Source organism: Hyperolius riggenbachi, chromosome 7 (assembly GCF_040937935.1).
Source record: "Hyperolius riggenbachi isolate aHypRig1 chromosome 7, aHypRig1.pri, whole genome shotgun sequence".
Classification (NCBI taxonomy): domain Eukaryota; kingdom Metazoa; phylum Chordata; class Amphibia; order Anura; family Hyperoliidae; genus Hyperolius; species Hyperolius riggenbachi.
This window is the reverse complement of record NC_090652.1, coordinates 149,375,153-149,395,357: the sequence shown is the minus strand read 5'-3', so window position 1 is coordinate 149,395,357 and position 20,205 is coordinate 149,375,153. Positions and strand designations below refer to the sequence as shown.

The following is a 20,205-nucleotide window of genomic DNA, read 5'->3' as shown; positions in this document are numbered from 1 at the left end:
GTGCCCCCCCAGCTAGATAGACAGGTGCCCCCCCAGCTAGATAGACAGGTGCCCCCACCAGTGAGCGAGCCCGTTACCTCTTTCTCCTGTGTCCCCGCTGGCCTCTCCTATGTCCCCGTTGCCGCTGCTGCTGCCCCACAGCTCAGACCTCACAGATCGCGGCGACTGAAGCAAGCAAGAGCGCGCGCATGACACCCGCGCGGCAGAACGTCACATGCGGGAGTGACTAATGATTCACTTCCGCATGTGACGTACTCCGTGCGGGTACCATGCGCACTCTGTTTACCTCAGTCGCCGCGATCTGAGGTCTGAGCTGTGGGGCAGCAGCGGCAGCGGGGACATAGGAGAGGCCAGCGGGGACACAGGAGGCCACAATACGAGGGAGCAGGCATGGCGCCCATAGCGCAAGCCATGCCTGCATCCCAGGAAGACGAGCGGGCCGCAGCAGGTGGCCTGGCGGCACTGAATAGGCGATTGACTGGTTGGATTGGTCAACTCTCCCTAAGTGGATTGGTCAGCTCTCCTTGTCTACCTGTTTATCAGATGGGTATAGAAGAATAGATCATGCTGCACCGCTTCACTACAGTCGCCAGAAGCAAGATCTGAGAAGCGGTAACAGGATAGGGCATATCAACCTGCATCAATGACACCTGGCGTATGACAACACCTGACTTTTCAGAAGATTTCAAGGGTTAAAAAAAAAAAAAGTAGTCTTAAGGGGCCCATACACCTAACGATTTTCCCGCCGATATACAGCCGATTCGATCACAGTGATCGAATTGGCTGTGAAATCGCCACGCACACCGCTGACAGAACGATCGATTTCCGTCCGAAATCGATCGTTCCCGTCGATCCGTCCGTGCGGAAGATTTTTCTCGATCGCCGGCAGGTCGGGAGTGCGGCGATAGCGGCGTTCGAATGCCCGACGACCGACGCAATACAGCAGGTATACATTACCTGTTCCGGCCGGCGCGAGTCCCCTGGTCTCTGCTGTCTTCTCCGCTCTGGTCTCCGGCATGCTTCACTTCTTCCTGCCCGGCAGGAAGTTTAAACAGTAGAGGGCGCTCTACTGTTTAAACTTCCTACCGGGCAGGAAGAAGTGAAGCATGCCAGAGACCAGACCAGAGCGGAGAAGAAGAAAGCAGAGACCTGGGGAGTCGTGCCGGCGGAGCAGGTAATGTATGGGGGGGGGGGGAGCGGCGGCAGCACCACCACCACAGATTGTGAACGGTTTCAGGCTGAAATCGGTTCACAATCTGTTTGCAGCTAGGCAGCCATATGATCCCTCTCTGATCAGATTCGATCAGAGAGGGATCTGTTGGTCGAATCTGATGGCAAATCGACCAGTGTATGGCCACCTTTAAGGTGGCCACTAATGATCCAATATTACCATTTCTATGTAATATAAAGGTAACTGCCTGAAGTATCCATTCAGTATATTCACTCAATTTACCCTTGTACTACATAGATTTGTTAAGATTGGATGAAAAAGATTGGATCATTAGTGGCCACCATTATACGCCAGAATATACAGCAATTAGGCTTTCTAGAAAGCTTTTATTCCACCTATTTACCTTTAGGCCTGGAACCCACTAGAGTGCTTTTTAAACGTTTAGGCATCGCTTTTTAAAATAGATAGCAATTTGCCTATACGCTCTGCCAGTTAAAATGGATGTGACAAATTCCACAGTAGCGATTAGCCAAATCACAATCGCAGGATATGCAGCATTTTTGGACCTTTTATGCTTCAATGTAGGTATTAAAGCGCTGCCAAATCGCTTATGAATGGCTACACGTAATTTGTGATTTTAAATTAATGCAAACTATGAAAAAAATTATTTTAAACGACCAATAAGAGTTGAAATCACTAATCACAAATTGCTGGCAAAAAGCTTACACTTTTTAAAATCTCTACCAAAATTGCTAGAAAACGCTCATGAAATCGCTTGCAAATCGCTAATTCAAAATGCCAGCGATTGCAATTTGACATGTAATGGGTTCCAGGCCTTGAGACATGTTTTTATCATCATTGCAGGAGGAGGAAAACAAAACAAAAACAATACAGAAGGCCACAAATAACATACAACAATGCTGCGCCACCCCACTTTTAGTCCACAAGTCTCTATTATACTAAAGTGCGCTGTGTCCAGTCCTCTTGAAATACTCTGCATACAAAACGATCCACTGCGCGCTTATACCTAAAATGAAATCCTAAATAGTGTAATGCTGTTTCAACAGTTTGAAACAGCATTACACTATTTAGGATTTCGTTTTAGGTATAAGCGCGCAGTGGATCGTTTTGTATGCAGAATACAGAAGGCCAAAAAATATTTTTCAAAATTAAATTTCTTCACCATACACCGTTCCAATAACATTTCAGTTTTAACCACTTCAGGACCACAGTGGTAAACCCCACTAAAGACCAGGCACATTTTAACTAAAATGGCCACTGCAGCTTTAAGGCCAAGCTGCAGGGCCGCACAACACAGCACACGAGTGATCCTCCCCTTTTCCCCCCACCAACAGAGCTCTCTGTTGGAGGGGTCTGATCGCCCCCAAGTTTTATTTATTTTTTTTAAAGTATTATTTATCTCCGTTTATTAAACAAAATGTTTTTTTTGTTATTCCCTCCCTCCCTGCACCCAGCCAATCATGCAATCAGCTGTCATAGGCTTCTGCCTATGAGAGCCGTTCGCTCTCTTGTCCCCCAGGGGGACTGTCCCCAGTACAGCGCTGCTGCTGATCGCAGCGCTGTACAAGTAAATAGACAGCGATCTCGCCGCCTAACAGTCTCCAAGAGGGGGCAGAGCTCCGCCCTCCGAGCATGAGATGCGCGCGATCTCATGCAAATTAGAGCCCCAGGACTTGACGCCAATTGGCGTTAGGCGGTCCTGGAGCTGCCGCCGCAGCCACGCCCATTGGCGTTAGCCGGTCGGCAAGTAGTTAAAAGAAATGTGATAAATACCCAAATGTAGTGTTTATTAGCTCTTCTTCCCTTTAAAATGCATAGGAAATAAAAGTTCTTGGCGGTGGAGACATGCACCCAAAGAAGGTCTACTTTGTCCCGAAAATAAAATGTATATATCACTAAGGTTTCATACGTAGTGATGAATTCGTTTCTAAATACTATATTTTGCAGACTAGAAGGACTCACTTTATCTCCCTCAAAAGTGGGGGAAAGAAAGTCACTGCGTCTTATAGTGCAAATGTAGGGAATTCCTGACTTGTGTACACCTGCCAATACGAACCTCCAACCTGCCGCAATGTTGGGAACTCCCTGTACTGTGCCCATGTAAAGAAGGACACAGGGTGACAAACTGAGAACACAGGGGGACACAAAGATGCATAGAGGAGGACACAAAGGGCAAAGAGGAGGACATGAGGACATAGGCGGACACAGGAGAACACAAGGGGACAGAGGAGGACACAAGGTACAAGGGGGCATGAGGCACAAAAGAAGGCATAATCCACAAGATGCCCCTTCACCATGCATGATATACATATACATTTTCTCGCCCTGGTTTTTGTCCTCTAAACCTAGGTGCGTCTTATGGTCAGGACTCAAGAGCGCCTTATAGTCTGAAAAATTCGGTAAATAGGGACATAACTAAAAACATTAAAACTGCTCTAACACTTAAGAGGAAAACAAGTCCCGGTGTGAAGTGGTTAAAGAATAGCAATGATCCAAAAATCTAACAGTTTGAAGTTAGTTTCATACTAGGGTATTCTGTTGCACGTCTTTTAAAACATGATCACAATGCAATGCAGTGAAGCATACAGTACATAAAATGTATGCTCCACTGCAATCGTTAAAAATGCTCCTAGTACTAGATACAGTGTGGGAAAATATACCCATTTCCACAATACAGAATATGTCCTCTAACCTCCCTGGCTTTAAGATTATTTCCAGATTTAAGGTCTAAAAGCCATAACATTTTTTTCACAAGCTTTTAGACCTTAAAAACGAGAAAAAAAAAAAAAAAAACATACCTTAGGCCCCATTCATACTTAGAAGTGCAAAACGCTGGCGATTTTTGCAGGCGTTTTGCGGGTGTGATTTGTACACGATTTCACGCAGAAAAAAAATCACCGGACAGCGCAGCGATTTCTTTGCGATCGCGTTTAGCGCTTCTATAGCACTGAAACACGATCGCCTGGAAATCGCCTGAAAATGGTGCTGGCTACGTGTTTGCATTTCACAATTTTGAGCGATTTGCGCAAATCACCCAAGTAAGAACGGGCCCATAGGGTTTTATTACACTAGCGCTTTCAAAAGCGCTAGCGTTTGAGCTTTTTGCAGAAATCACCGGCAAACCGCTCAAGTGTGAATGGGGCCTCAGAGAGATCTGCAGTAGCTCCTGCATGAAACTCAGGCACGGGACTACCACCCTTTTCTGTGGCTTTCCGCCCGGAGCCTGACTCGGGATTACCGCTTAGGAGGTTAACCACCTTGGCGGTAATGACGAGCTCAGCTCGTCCATGACCGCCGCGGTTGACTGCTCAGGCCCTGGTGGGCCGATTTTCACAATTTTCTTTATACACGCAGCTAGCACTTTGCTAGCTGCGTGTCTTACGCGATCGCCGCCACGAAAGAGGCCCCCCCGCAGACCCCTTGCGCAGCCTGGCCAATCACCGCCAGGCTGCGCTATGGGGTGGATCAGGACTCCCTCCGACGTCACAACGTCATTCAGTTTGTCGCCATGGTGATGGGGGAAGCCCTAAAAGAAATCCCGTTCGAAACGGGATTTCCTGATGGTTTTGATCACCGGCGGCAATCGGAAGGGTGGGAGGGATTCGGCAGGGAGGGGGGGAATCATGTAGCTAGCGCTAGGCTAGCTACAGGATTTAAAAAAAAATAAATACTGCTGCGCAGCCACCCTGGCGATCTTAATAGAACGCCAGGGTGGGTAAAGCAAATTGAGAGGGAAGGCTCTGAATCCTATAGAGCCTACCCTGGCCTCTTCTCCGTCCTGCCATTCCAGCAATGCTCCCCCTGTTCGAATTTGACACCTCCGTGAGCTCTAGGAATGCTTCGGTACCACTCATCCCCAAACGCTTCAGAAGATGGGCAACTCCATACTGCACATGCATAAATGCAAGTGCAGTACAGCGCCTTCCGTCCATCTTACGTGGGCTCTTGGGGGTGTATTCGACTAGTTCAGGGGTAGGCAAAATACAGCCCACTAATGCAGGGCCGAATGGCGTGTCCCCCCCCCCCCCAGGAGATGAACAGGCTTGCAGGTCGTCCAATTAACACCCTGTCCGTTAACCGACCGCAGCCCACCCCCAGGCTGCAGGAGTCTGTTGGTTAGGGCAGGTAGAGCAGGGCTATGGGAACATGGTGTCTGAAGCTCAGCACTAAAGTTTTTGCAGCCAAACTTGATGCATTGAAGATGATCGGCGAGCTACGCTGGAGGCCTAGGGAGAAGTCTTCTGCCAGGCAAATGGTTTTTCTGTACAGGTACACCACTAGCACCAGGGCTATTAGGGGAGCACCAATTGTGTATTTTAGCTAAACTGCCACATTATGAGGGGGGTCTGTCTGCTGCCCCTGGGCCTTTTTTGTTTGGAGCCAAAGAGGACGGCTGCTGCCAGTCGCTGTTTGTGGGCCCACTATCTTTGTGTTACAATGTTACATTACAGTTAATGCTCTCCCTCATCCTGTCATGGCCACACCCATTTTTTTGCCTGCAGAAATAACTTGTGAGAGCCACATAACATTGAACAGACTTGTGTGCAGAGGATTTTGGACAGCTGCAAGACATACTGAAGCAATTTCAGTTAATAGGCTGCTAGACAGCCTGGCTACACATCTGCAACCACCTGGTAAGAATTACTTCAAAGAAATGTGAGACCATCTCGAAGGAACAGGCACCACTGCATGTTTCAGCTATTACTTCTGATAGCCGACTTTTTTCTGCAAGGGAGCTTCCTTTTGCTGGTGATAACAGCGCTAGGAATAGTCAATGAGACGCAAATAATTCCAAGCTCATGCAAATGTTTATGCTAATTGTTGGTAAATGTATGCAGCTTGAATCAAATACTGCTACATCTAACTGGTCTAATTCTCAAGCTGTATACTTTTACAAAAAAATTTTTTTTTTTTTAAATCTGCATCATATTGGAATTATTTGCATTTCATTGACCACCCATAGTCAGCAATAAGTATGGGAGCTTGGAAAAATCCAGTGGAAACTACTGTCTGCAAAGCGAACACACTGCTAATTGAAGCAACTCTAAAGGCGCGTACACACGCCAGACTTTTTCAAACTAAGAAGCCGAGCGGATCAGTCTGACAACAGCTTGTACTCACGTGCAAACTGTCATCAGAATGACCGCCCCATTTGAAGTCCGGTATGTGTATGCGCCTTAATCATCAAAGTATCCTTTCTTATCAGCTTTATGTAGAAGGGAGAGAACATTTTCACCTAGTGATAAGAGGAAGAAACAACTGTAAGCAGGATGTGGCTGTTTTTTTAATATGCTACCCACATCTGCAGAGGGCTTTCAGAAATATTAAAATAAGCTTTATTGGCAGGACAAAATTCACTTAGCATTGCCAAAGCAAAATATTAGCGTGATCATGGGATGGAGTGGTTGAGGGATTATAGGGGTGGGGAGGGTATAAGTGACAGTGTGGGGGCATACAGTCCATACAGATGTAAAGGATATGAAGGGCAGTATGGGGGGGGGGTATACAGTCCATGAGGGTATGGAGGATATAAGAGATATGATAGGGGGCTGGGATATATAGTCCATAGAGGTGGGGAGGGTATAGGTGGAAGTATAAAGGGTTATACAGTCCATGGGGTATCATGTTCCTCCTAGTTGGTGACGGGACTTCTGTGCATTCACTCTTCTGTACTATTTGAAAACTTTTTATAGAGAAAAGCGTAGTGGAAAGGCCACCAAGTTTTTATTTGTTTTTTTTTTCACCGATGTATGCTACATAGTGTATAGAACAGAAATAAATACACAGAAATATGCATTAATAATAAGTAGTTTTATTTAAACAAGAATCTGATTCTTCATAGACCTTTGTATCGGATATCAGAAATGTATTATTACAGGTGTCTGAAGTGCATTTAACATCTCAGAAGAAATTAAAGTAATGCAGTTTTTCCTCACTTTATCTACAGTTCATAAAGGATCTTTGTAGGAAAAGAAAAATGGGAGAAAGTTCAATTCCTTCACACTGAAATCTGATGTACAAAGTCTTACCATCACCGTAACTGTATAGCAGCATCTGCTGGTACACAAAACAGGCATGCATTACTCAGTAATTAAATACTCTTAGCCAACCAGAGTAAACAAGTGTCATTCTTACACAAGGTGAAATTACCACTAGTTGCAAATATTACAATTTGTTAATACTTCAGAGTGGGGAAAAGAAAGATCTCCTTTTAAGAGATTTAAGGCTCTCATTGTCAGAGGGGGCTGTACCATACCACAGCCTTCTCTGGCTGGGAGGGTTAAGTGGTACACATGTGAAATGCTTACTTTCCCAAATATTGCTGGTATAAACTGTTTTTCTAATGGCAACTGCTGGTTGAATCAATTATCTGCCTCAACAGACTATGTGTGCTCTTTCGATTTACCCAATATCAGATTGCAGATTTAAAATTTGCACGTCACAAGAAGCAACACTCAACCACATATCTTCAAGTCACTGCTTAACATCAGGTTTAGGATCACAAGAATAAAAACAGGTGAACAATGCAATTATATGCATATGGGGGTTCCACAATAAAGAACCCAACGATTAGGTCTGTGACTAGGAGTTTGTCTTTCGAAGTTGGCCACTGAGATTTAAACAAGGGGGGGGGGGGGGGGGGAGAAATATAAAGAAATAATCCATTCACATTCCTCTGAGAAGGCCTACAAAGTCGCATATTCACAACCACGCATATGCAACATCCTTCAAGGCATGCTGGGATGCAGAAAATCTAAAGGCTTGGGGTGCATGTTGATGAACCCTGCAGCAAGAAACCCAAACAGCAGTTTTTTGTGTGAAACATGACAAGGCAAAAGCTGCGGGTGGAGTCAGTTTTCCGTGGTAATCTGATTCCTGTTTTCATTTTGCCTGGTGCAGGTTTGAAAATGAAAACAAAAATCGAACTAGAAAACCTGCCCCACCTTTTTCAAATGTATTACTTTAAAAAATATGCCTAATACTGAACTGCTTTGATGTAGAACTCCAGCCATATTTACAGGGCAACTATCAACATTAATGAGAATAAAGCTAGTGAATAATCTGCATGTTTTCATTTTTCTATCCCCCCAGATATTGTGGTGTCGGCCACTGAAGGTGTTCATGGTAGCCACACAGATAGGGGCTGTAAAAATTACCAAATGGTACAGTACTCCTATGCAGTTTGTATTACATAAACACAACTGTTTCCAGATCAGTGCAGGGAACATCTTTGTACAGATGAGCCGCTCAGAGCTTAGTTTTTTCTGTTCTATGGAGAGAGAAGGGGGGGGGGGGGGGGGTAAAACAGGCAGGTAGTAGCCTAATGCAACTTGCAATGGAAGTTATATTAGCAGTCAGCTAAGATCTTTTAAAATAGGCATATTGCTGGAGGACACAGATCACGGTGGTCTTCTGGTTCTTGTTAGCGTGTGAACCATGGAGGCGGTTTCACCCGCACAATTACAAATCTTAGCTGTAAACTACCCTAAGCTGGCCCTACTGTTTAATTAAAAAACATTCTCAAAGCAAATCCACTAGGAATAATCCCTTTGAAGTAGAGAATGCTAAACTTGCAAAATTTGAGTACAGCATTTTTATGTCCCATTCAGTATTCAACATAAAAATAGAAGTGGTTTTGGGTCTCCAGTAATTAAGTATGCGGTGTCAGATTATTCACTTGGATCATATTCTTTATTTTATGAATGATTTTTGTCCTTAACATTTCAGACAGAGTTAAAACTTGTCATCTTCCATTGCTATCTGGGTTCCAACTGGGCAGTTTCCCTTTCACTTCCTGTACCAGTATGAAAAAAAAAATAATCACAGGAGGGAAAACAAAATATCTCCGGGGGGACATAAAACAGCAATACCATTAACTTGTTAAAATATCTGAGGGTGTCTACTTCAGACTGTGTCCCCTTTAAGATTCTCCATTTCTCCATCTCCACTTGCAGAGAATCTTAACAGATTCTTAACAGATTCTCAGGGCTATCAAATACAGGAAGAAAGAGGCGAGAATCTACCAACAGTGACACATGCACATTTAATAATTTTACTCTACAGTTAGAGTTCCACTTCAATAAAAGCCGCAATTCAAAGCAGATATGCAGCAAAGTGGTTAGCTATTCACATGAAACAGCCAATTGTGCTGTGAACTTAACACACCAAAAAAGGACTGTCTGCATGAGACTATGTTTCACCTGAACAGCACGGCTTTCAAATCACTGCGCATGTCCGGCAGTAAATCGCCCCAGAAAATTGTTCTTCAGATTTCATATGAGGTAATGCATGTCTGGTAGATAATTATACTTCTCAGGTACTAGAAAGTGAATTAAAACTCCATGAATGGAGGCATTAAAAGAATCAGTAAAATATACATTTTACATTCAAAATTGTGAATTAAAGACCACTGCAGTCTACCTCCACCAAAACTTCATTTTATTATACAGCTAATTATCAACTGAAAAGCTAAACTATTTAGACTATGCTGATGCAAGAAAAAAAATGGAGGGAAGGAGAGACAAAACATCAGCTTAAGAAAATAATACACACAACAGATGTTGATGAGAGGTGCAGGACATGGATCATTTTGTGGTAAGTAGAACCACGGGCTTGTTTCAATGCACTGGGCCACTCCACGAAACATGGATGACACAAAATGGCAAGGCATTATATTCGCACTAGTTAGAACTGGTTAAGAAAATTCTGAAAGCTCCAAGTTTTAAGTGTGTCTTGATATATGCCCAGCTACCAAACAAGTGTGTGTTAGATTGAACACAGTGAAAAATAAAGTATTCCTAAACTATAAGAATTTAGGGGAAGAAAAGAATGGAGAACAAGGCTTATTGTCTTCTTTTCAGAAGTCCACCCAACTTCACAATTCTGTTCTTTGGCTGTTTCCAGCTAATTTTCAGAAGGCCATGCTTCATCTCCTAGCCTCTTCTGTGCTAAGCTGGCTAACTCAACCAGCAGCGTTGCCAAGCAACAAGAGTAACCCAAGAAACGGATAGCATCCTCTTCACGGCAAATCCTTGATGGCCCCAGTTTTCCCCCCTTGATGAAAAGGGTTTAGCATTTCTTCAATTGTTGACAGGGTCACATGGGAGAGAGTTCTACATCACCATGCGGTCTGGAAGATACCGAATTCTTTCTGCAGCCATTGCCCTGGTGGACTGTCAGACCTTCCGTAGCAGAAAGACAATCTCTTTAGCCAGACGGTGAGCATTTTACTCTGTGCCCTGGGGAGTGCTGACCATTGGTGTTTAACATTGCTCTGGGTGCAGCGTTCCTGTGGGATTCCCGTTCCCACTGCACCAGGATTTCCTAGATTACCACATATTAAGCCCCAGTATACATCGCCACCGGCCTTGGCGCGGCTGTGGATGCCTGAGACTGGACTGATTCTGGTGGATTGCTGACTGTGCTGAACCAGGCTGGTCTACCGTCTTCTTGTTCACACCCAAGCTGTCCAACCTTCATACAGCTGAGCCAGGTTATCTAGATTTGTCGCTTCCTTAATCACAAAGTCCACCTAATAAATATAAAATATTTTAAAGAGGGGGAAAAAAAAAAAAAGTAAGTTAGGTATAAACACTTTCACTTAGCCTCAGTCCCACATGACCACCCTCCCACAGTAAGAGTTCTACAGATGAAGGTAGACCTTATTGATTAATTTGAATTGTCACCAACAAACAAACTAATTCAGCGCAGTCTCTCGGGATGCTAGAAGTATTGCTATAATCCATAAAAATTCTACAATGCTACTAACCCGTACAATTCTTACTACAATCCTTAAAGAGACTCTGTAACAAAATGTTCAGCCTTAGTTCTTCTATCCTATAAGTTCCTTTGCCTGTTCTAATGTGCTCTGGCTTACTGCAGCTTTTCCTAATTGCACAGTGGCTGTGTTATCTCTGTTATATGATCTAATCGGTTTTCTTCTGTCCACACAGTCGGGCTAAGGCTGGAATGTGTGGAATGTGCAGTGCTGCTTGTGATTGGTAGAAGCTATACACACCCCCTCCAGGCCCCCTGCAGGCTCTGTATGACTCACACACTCTGCTTATGTGAGCCTATCACAAGCTGGTTAGTTTGTAAACACTGCTTAAAACTGGCAATTACAAGCCAGGTTTGCAGCAGAGAGTGGCAGCAACAGCACAGAGGGCCCCAGGAGAACATAATGAATAGAATGGTATGCTTTTTGCTGTAAACATTTTAGGGCACAGATTCTCTTTATCAACACTGAAGTGAAAAAGGGGACCTTTTGAGAACCTGTAGGCTAGAGAATTGTCACATTACTTGTAAACAATCAAGTAGTTCAAGGATTGGCGGAGACCTTTTGGCTAGGTTAATAGATTTAGACATCCTTTAAGGTCTTATTTTTACGTGTATGACAGCCCTTCATAAAGACCTGAAGCCTGATCCAAGACTTAAAAATTGTGATGAGGATGCATGCTATGCAAGGCATGGAGGGGCATAACATTTTCTGTCTTCTTAGGTGAAGGGGATGCCATGGTATTTTATTACAAGGGAACATTTATGGCTGGGACAACATGGTCCCAGAGTTTGAAGCCGAACAAGAATATAAAACAGTGCTCCTGCAATGAGCATGGGCAAAGGGGAGTCTTGTTGAACACACTGGAAAGCAAATAAGAGTGTCCTAAACAGCTGCTTTCCAGCATGCTTCGCGTAACTGTCCGCTCGTGGAGTATAAATGTGGGAGTGAAGGCTAAGGGGTACAGAAATAGGCAGCAGGCAGGAATGGCATACTACCTCCCAACTGAATTGCTGTAAGTGCATACAGCATAAAATAAGGCACTGCCTATGTGAAAGCAAGCATGTATCTACAGGGTTCTCCCCAGATTTTTTTCTTTTTTTTTTACAGCTGGGTGGCATGAAAAAGTAGTTGGGGGGGGGGCATGATGGGGGAATGCAGGGCTGGTGCAACTCTGCTTACAGCATAGGAGGAGGATGAGGAGGCGAGCTGATAACAGCCGGTGCTCACCAAAATAAGCCAGGTGAAGGACCTGGCTAAAAGAGCCGCAGGAGAACACTGATCTATATCCTTGTGAAATCCTAAGGCTACTTAAAGGGGCACTATTACAAAAGTAGTAACATTTCGAATATATGTAAATACATACAAATATGTAGTACGTTTCTTCCAGAGTAAAATGAGCAATAAATTACTTTTCTCCTATGTTGCTGTCACTTCCAGTAGGCAGTAGAAATCCAGAACCAACAGGTTTTGGACTAGCCCATTAACCGCTCCTTCAAAATCAGTAGTGGACAGTGAAACGGATGGCTGTAAGGCATTACATGTACCTGCTCAGCAACAGACATCCTTCTGTTGGGATCCACATCTCTTCCCTCTAGCTTGGCTTTCACTCGTTTCCATACGCTGACGGCATAAGAATTGCGCTCTTGTACAGCTAGGAGGGATTAAAAACTTGAAGTTAGGCAGGAATTGTTACAGTGTTGCAGGTTGTTCCAATTAGAAAGGTGAGTACAGCTAAGGTCTCAAAAAACAAAACCCCAAAACACAAATGGCTCCTTGCCATTAGATAGAATAATGCCTCTACCCAGGTGTCTGTCAGCTTAGAATGGTTAAGGCCCATTTATTGCCAAATTTAGTAGAACAGAACAGATTCTATGAGGACTTTTATTTCTTGTAGAAACCACAGCAACTTCGTTGCAGTAGAAAAACATCGTAATTTACTTTTATTATTTTTATTTATATACCTGTGAAGATTAAATTATTGGATGAAATTCTATTCAGAAAAGGATCACATATTTTTGTGTCAAAAGTAAATTAAGAAATGTTTCTACTGCAACAAAGTTGTTGTGGTTTCTACAAGAAATACAAGTCCTCAGAATCTGCTGAGTGTCAAATATGGGTGTGGTGGAACACTTCCGGCTTGGCCGTCACCGGCCTACAGGCATGGGAACGCGAGTGATTGTTCGCGTTTCCAGCCTGTATATCGCCCCCTATGCTGCTATTGCGACATCCTGGCCGCAATAGCAGCATAGGGGGCGATATACAGGCTGGGAACGCGAACAATCACTCGCGTTCCCATGCCTGTCGGCCGGTGACGGCGGAACCGGAAGTCGTCACCGGCGGGTCCAGAAGCATCGGACCGGAGCTGCGAGGGCACCGATCGGCTGCAGGGGGCTGAGGAAAGCCCCAGGTGAGTTAATCTCATTTTTTTGGTAGGCTTTAGGTTCACTTTAATGCAGCAGCATGTAGCCTACTCCACCTTCCACAACCTGGCTGTCCGCATCTTACACTGCTCCTCAGATCTGGTGCCAAGTGGTCTGAGCTTTATATGGACTAGGTGGCGCTTTAGTAACCACCTGCCTTATACAGTGTACTGTTTTGTGTGGTCAAAATAGCTCTGGCCTGTCAGGGCAGGGATTTCACAAAAACTCTGAACCACTGCAAGCTCTAGGGCCACTTTAAAGTGACACTGAAACAAAAAACCAAACAAAAGAAAAAAAAACAGAAAACAAAAAAATGATATAATGAATTGTATGTGTAGTACATATTAATAGATCAGTAGCAAAGAAAACCATCTCATTTTTATGGCTTTTTTTTTTTTATAACTGCATCATTCTATCATATTTGCAATTACAAATCACACACAGTATCTTGAACCATGAAACAGAGTGGAGCCAATGACCCTTAAAACTCCCCTGCAGTAAAACCTTAACCGAAACTGTTCCTCGTATTTTCTGTGATGTACAAGTGCTTCAGAAAATAGGATGGTCTCCGAGCCAAGGGAGAGCTCGGAGCAGCTCTTTTGCAGAGATTACTGAAGTTTAAAGAGAACCCGTGGTGGATCTTCGGGGAACAGATGGGACACAGAGCCATGTTCTCTGCCTAATGTGATGGCTCTGTGTCCCCCAACCGCTGCTCTCTGCCCCCCACCACGCTATAGCAGACCCCCCCCAGGAGTTTAGCAAAAGAATTGCCGCTAACTCTGAGGTAAACACAGGGGAGAGGAATTCCCAGTTTAAAGTTCCTACAGGGTTTCCTGAGCTGCCACTGGGCAGCTCTCTCCGCTGGCTGCGCCTCGCCTCCCAGCACTCTGAGAGAACACAGTCTCAGTGCAGTGTCGTGACCCAGGGGTCACGCAAGTGAAAGTGGGCCATTGTGGCACACAGGAGCGGCGGTTTTTGCGGCTACCTGATCCGCCCTGCCCTTTTTTTTCTGAGCCCACCTCAGGCTCTCTAACTCTTCCTGTACTGGAAACAATACGAGATATACTATATCCTTTGCTACTAATGTTCTATTTCTTAGTTGTACTACACACACAATTTATTATATCCCAAGTTTATTTTCACTTCAGATTCCCTTTAAAGGATCTATGGCTCTTGTATCTTCAGTCTCCATATGTTTAACAGCCAAATGAGATTAAATAGAACCTACTCTCTACAATCACAATAGCTCGATTTCTGGTACATTATAATTGAGCCTTGTCATGTGATACTGATGACTCATGATTGCCTTTTCTGATGGGAAATTAACTGATTAACTGACTGCTCACTGAAGGTCCGTACACACGCCGGACTTTAGGCAACGACGGGAACGTCGTTGCCTCCCGCTGGGTGGGCGTGCCAGCGACAGTCCGGCGTGTGTACGCTCTGTCGTCAGACTGATACGGCTGTTTCTGAGCGATCCGCCCGGCGGATCGCTCAGAAACAGCCGTATCAGTCTGACGACAGAGCGTACACACGCCGGACTGTCGCTGGCACGCCCACCCAGCGGGAGGCAACGACGGACCCGTCGTTGCCTAAAGTCCGGCGTGTGTACGGACCTTTAAACTCACTACATCTGCTTTCACACAAATCATGCAGTGACAGTTCAAAGATGACTTGTGTAGCCTAACTCCACTGACCACGCCCCTCCTTTCTGCATGCTTTGAAATGAGATAGGGCAGTGGTCTGCAAACTCATTTGTCAGAAGAGCCAAAGACCAGCAGTACAGCGATTAAGATTCCCTTTAAGAGCCAAACTTTTTGAAAACCATGTTTTTAGCAGTCTAAACTAGCCTCACATTAGCGTACTTCCTCCTTCCGGCTTGAAGGCGGAGGTGCGCCATGGTGAGGCTTGCAATGCAACAAATAGGACCAGTGCAAGCAGTTTGGAACGCAGGGCAGACGACGGAATTATGGGTAAATAACCTCTTGTATCCCCGCCGCACACCTGCGCTAATTTAGCCTCATTTGAATCACGGGTAATCACTCATGATTACTAGTGAGAGTAACCCTGGTAATCTTCTATCATGACCAAAAATGCTATTTCACATTAAAATAAAAATGACAATACTCAAATTTAATGTGAAGAATGACCTTGCACATCCTTGGAAAGTTACAATTCCACCCCAGACCCCCCTCAGCCAGAGTTCCCCACCACCCGGTGCAGGTTATAATGGCATTTGGCACTTGCAGGCCCTGAAACCCCCTCAGCCTCAGAGCCCCTTAAAGTGAACCTCCGGACAAAAAAAGATACTCAGCAGAACTGAAAAGGCTTGGTGTTTCTTTAACAGTTTCACAGCATCAGAACTTTGTTTTTCTTACCAAAGCATCATTATTAGCTAAGCTCCACCCATCAAAGAAAACTGCCCGGGCTTTTTTCCCCTGATGCTCTGCAAAGCATGATGGGATTTCCTATGTTATTCACGTTGCCTAGCAACTGGGAGGGGTTATCAGCACACAGGACAGTTGGAACTGTGTCTCATGCTCCCTGTCACCTCCTTTCAACCAAAAAGATGGCTGCCGTCATGAAATAAAACATTTGCCTGTTCTTTTAAAACAGGGTGGGTAAGAGATTATATTACCTATCTATTTTAATTAACATAACTAATGTAACTTAATTACAGTATGTTTGTTTAGGCTGAAGTTCCTCTTTAAGTACAGGTGGTGATGCCACTTACAATACCACTCCAGACTCCCTCAATCAAAGATCTTCCCACACAGTGCAGATACAGTAGCACTGACAGGCCTCCAAACCCCCTAAGTCAGACCAGAGAGTCCCCCTCCCAAACCCCTCAGTCAGACCAGAGAGTCCCCCCCCCCCCCACAACCCCCTCAGTCAGAACAGAGAGTACACCCCCCAAATCCCCTCAATCAGACCTGAGAACACCCTCCGCCCACCCAACCCTCCTACCCAACCCCCCTCAGTCAGGTAAGAGAGCTTCCCCCAAATGAGTGTGGCGGCCACTATACAAGGAAGAGCAGGAGGAAGAAGAATTTACATGATTAGGCCAACCAACTCCTCTGAGCGCCCCGATTCCAGGCTGCAGCGCCAGTCCAGGACATCCGTGTCATCACGCGTTACAGAAGTCACGTGGTGATGACTTGACGTCATGCAGCCAAGTAAACACAGGATGCCCAGGAGGAATTAAGCGATCCGCAGCGTCTCCAGCCTTTCTTCTGTTCTCCAGCTGCATGCCTCTTCAGGAACAGGTATCAAACTGTTGTCTTCTCCATTTCCTGGCTTCTCTCATTTTGCCTGCGCCCCCCAACTTCACCCTGCCACACTGCACCCTGGGCGATCACCCGCACCAAAAAAAGTGGCACTGACCCACGGCTGGCTAGTTCCAGCTACTAGAAGAGCCACACTCAAGCAGCTAAATAGCCACATGCGGCTCAATAGCCACAGATTCTGACCACTGAGATAGGGTAATATGTGTATGGGCCTGTACACACTGGCTGTGTTGCTTTTTTTTAAATTTCATGCATTTTTTAATCGCAAGGTCTTGATAAATCATGAACACTCATGATGACCTGTGTACACAGTGGTGCAATGCGTTATTAGAAAAAAACGCAATCGCAGTGACTGCTGTGCTTTTTAAGCGCTGCGCTTGAAAAATGAAATGCATGCAATTTTCATTGCCTTTTTAAGGTTTACCCTCAGTAAAATCACAATCACATTGCAAACGCACAAAAATAATAGAATTTTGATAAAAACTGCAATCACATTACACTGCGATTGCGCTTGGCAATTTTCAGTGTGTACAGGCCCTAAGCTTCAATGAACACAGAAAGCTAGGCATCAGATAATTCTCTATCACCAAATCTCATCACACAGAAGACAATCACCTGACATTATCACATGACAAAGCTCCATCAGACCCAGAAAACAAGTTTTTTTGTTTAGCCATCACATGTAAAACTATTCTAATTCCTTTTTGATTGCTCTACATGTGGGGACTGAGCCACCTGTGGATTTCAGTCCGCTGTTAAATGCTATGCTATAATGGGATACCAATGGCCAGGAGGTGGTGCACGTGGGACTCGATAACCCTTAGGTGTTTTGTACTACAGTAACTGTTCTGTGATACTGGACTAAACCGGTGCTCTTATACTTCCAAACACTGACCATTGAGTGCTCCAGATCATGTCGTTTCCTTCCTTTGATCACACCTGGTAAGTATTAACCACTTCATATTGTGAACACCCTATAAAACCTGCCGCTTCGGAGATGCTTTAACCCAGTTGTCTACTATTTGGACCTTGTCAAAGCTTTTTACATGCCCATTTTTTACTTTCAAAAGCTTTTAGAACTTACTGTTCACTTGCTGACTAGTATGTCCTACCCCCTTGACAGCTGCCATGGTATACCCACACTCTCTCTGGCCTAGTTCACATAAATCGCCAGCACTATCGCAAGCGCTGAGCGAGTTATTGGGCAATTTTAAAGCTTTTTTGCTAAGCGCTTTGAGCGATTTTCGCTTAGAAAATCGCTTTTCTAAGCGCTTTTGTGTAGCGTTTTCTTCACTTCCCGATGTCAGTCAGGAAGGGAAATCTTTGCCCCGGAAATGAATAAATACAAGGTTTTGAAAGCGCTTTTTCAATCGCTTAGAGATTTCCCTATCCTTTCTATTGAATCGCAAATGCTCTGAAAATTGTGCAGGAGCCGCATTTGCGATTGGATAGAAAGCTCATCGTTTATGTGAGAACACTCATATAAGCTAACCATTCACAAGTGTGAAATTGCTTATAATGTGAACAAGCCCTTACTGTATAAGAAGACAAGGCAAGAGTTTCACAAACACAGAATATTTACCTTTGCCAGTCTTTGGATCGCGCACTGCCTTTTTAGGACTAGATACAACACTCTTGCCGAGCCCTGGAATAGCGCTTGGTGGAGTATCTGCCGATGGTGCCAGATTTTTCTGAGCTGGCTTTTTTGCATTCTGGGACATGCCCTCTGGCTGGGTCTTCTGAACAGTGTTACTGCGCACAGCTGTTTGGAACGCAGGAGAACAAAAACAAAAAATATGAATGTTAAGTTTGGAGAAATAGCACACATATAGGTTAAAAAGAAAATAGATTCTAATTATGTAAAGGCTAGGTGTGACAGGACAACGAACATTTATGGCACAAGTATTAGATGCTCAGGGCCATGCAATATTGAGAGGTTATTCATTAAAGGTCTTATTAACTGGAAACATTAAAACCTTTCTAAGCCAAATGCTAACCTTATTTGTGTTTCTTGCTCATCAGTGAAGAAACCCCAGATGAGCAAGAAACACAGCAATCCTTTTACCCAATCTGCCTTCACTGCAGAGAAAACCAGTTGGTTCTGCTGTAAGTTAGCCATACTATACAAAACCTGGAAGTTTACAAATCTTCCATGTAGTGTATAACCACTATGACCCCGGGGCAGCACGGTGGCGTAGTGGTTAGCGCTCTCGCCTTGCAGCACTGGATTCCCGGTTCGAATCCCAGCCAGGGCAACATCTGCAAGGAGTTTGTATGTTCTCCCCGTGGCTGAGTGGGTTTCCCCTAAATTCACCCGAGACTATGATACGTGCACTACATAATACGTACATAGACATATGACTACGGTAGGGATTCGATTGTGAGCCCCTCTGAGGGACAGTTAAAGAGCATCTCCAGTGAAAATAATGTAATAAAGTGCTTCATTTTACAATAATTATGTATAAACGATTTAGTCAGTGTTTGCCCATTGTACAATCTTTTAAATCCCTGATTTACATTCTGACATTTAGTACATGGTGACATTTTTACTGTTGGCAGGTGATGTAGCTGCTGCATGCTTTTTTGGAAATTGGAAACAGCTGTAAACAGCTATTTCCCACAATGCAGCAAGGTTCACAGACAGGAAACTGCCAAGAGTACATACTTTTCTTGTGGGAGGGGTTTCACCACAATATCAGCCATACAGCGCCCCCCTCATGGTCTGTTTGTGAAAAGGAATAGATTTCTCATGTAAAAGGGGGTATCAGCTACTGATTGGGATAAAGTGCAATTCTTGGTCGGAATTTTTCTTTAAGTGACAAGACAATATGTACAGCGCTGCGGAAGAGGTCGGCGCTATACAAATACTAAATACATTTTTTTTTTTTAAATGTGATCAAATAAGAACACTACAAACACCACAAAAATTGAACACCAAAATTAGCAATGGCCATTCTTCCCATCAATCAGGCATGGCGGGAGAGCCTGAGGGCTGCATAGATGTGTACTGCAAGGATCAGTAAAAAGTAGCATTAGCAGCATTTTTTTTTTTTAAACAGATGTCTGGACAAAACTGATACAAGTCAAGTGGTGCAATGCTATAATATCTCTCTCTCTCTCTCTCTCTCTCTCTCTCTCTATATATATATATATATCTCTATCTATATCCGCTTCCCAATTAATTTAAAACCAGAGACTGATAATTTGACATATCGGGTAAATGGCAAAGTACATGGCTCAATTTCATCACTATCAAATTCCAATAGGATAGGGTTGTTTGGCATATTAGGTCATAATGGACCCTCGTATGGTCAGGTTAAGCCACACTTTGTACTTTACACCCAGTGCAAGCTACAAAATACATTCAGACAAGAAAATACCACATTAGATGGACTCCATCTACAGATTACAATTAGATAGGCAAACTCATCCATATGTTCAAAACAGAAGGTATTTTAGGTATGGAAAAAAAAAATGCACTTAACACAGACGAGAAACCAAGTCGCATATGGATAAAAAAGGACAAAA

The 20,205-nt window shown here is 44.2% G+C and overlaps 1 protein-coding gene across 1 annotated transcript in view; it reads right to left on the bottom strand.

Annotated features, from left to right (window-relative positions):
* Nucleotides 1-6,988: 6,988 nt before the first annotated feature.
* SMG1 (SMG1 nonsense mediated mRNA decay associated PI3K related kinase) overlaps nt 6,989-20,205 on the bottom strand; it is a 209,301-nt gene continuing 196,084 nt past the window's right edge. The window contains 3 exon segments of the mRNA XM_068244758.1: nt 6,989-10,724; nt 12,515-12,621; nt 18,260-18,439. Coding sequence (XP_068100859.1) covers nt 10,647-10,724; nt 12,515-12,621; nt 18,260-18,439 — 365 coding nt within the window. The 3' untranslated portion in view covers nt 6,989-10,646.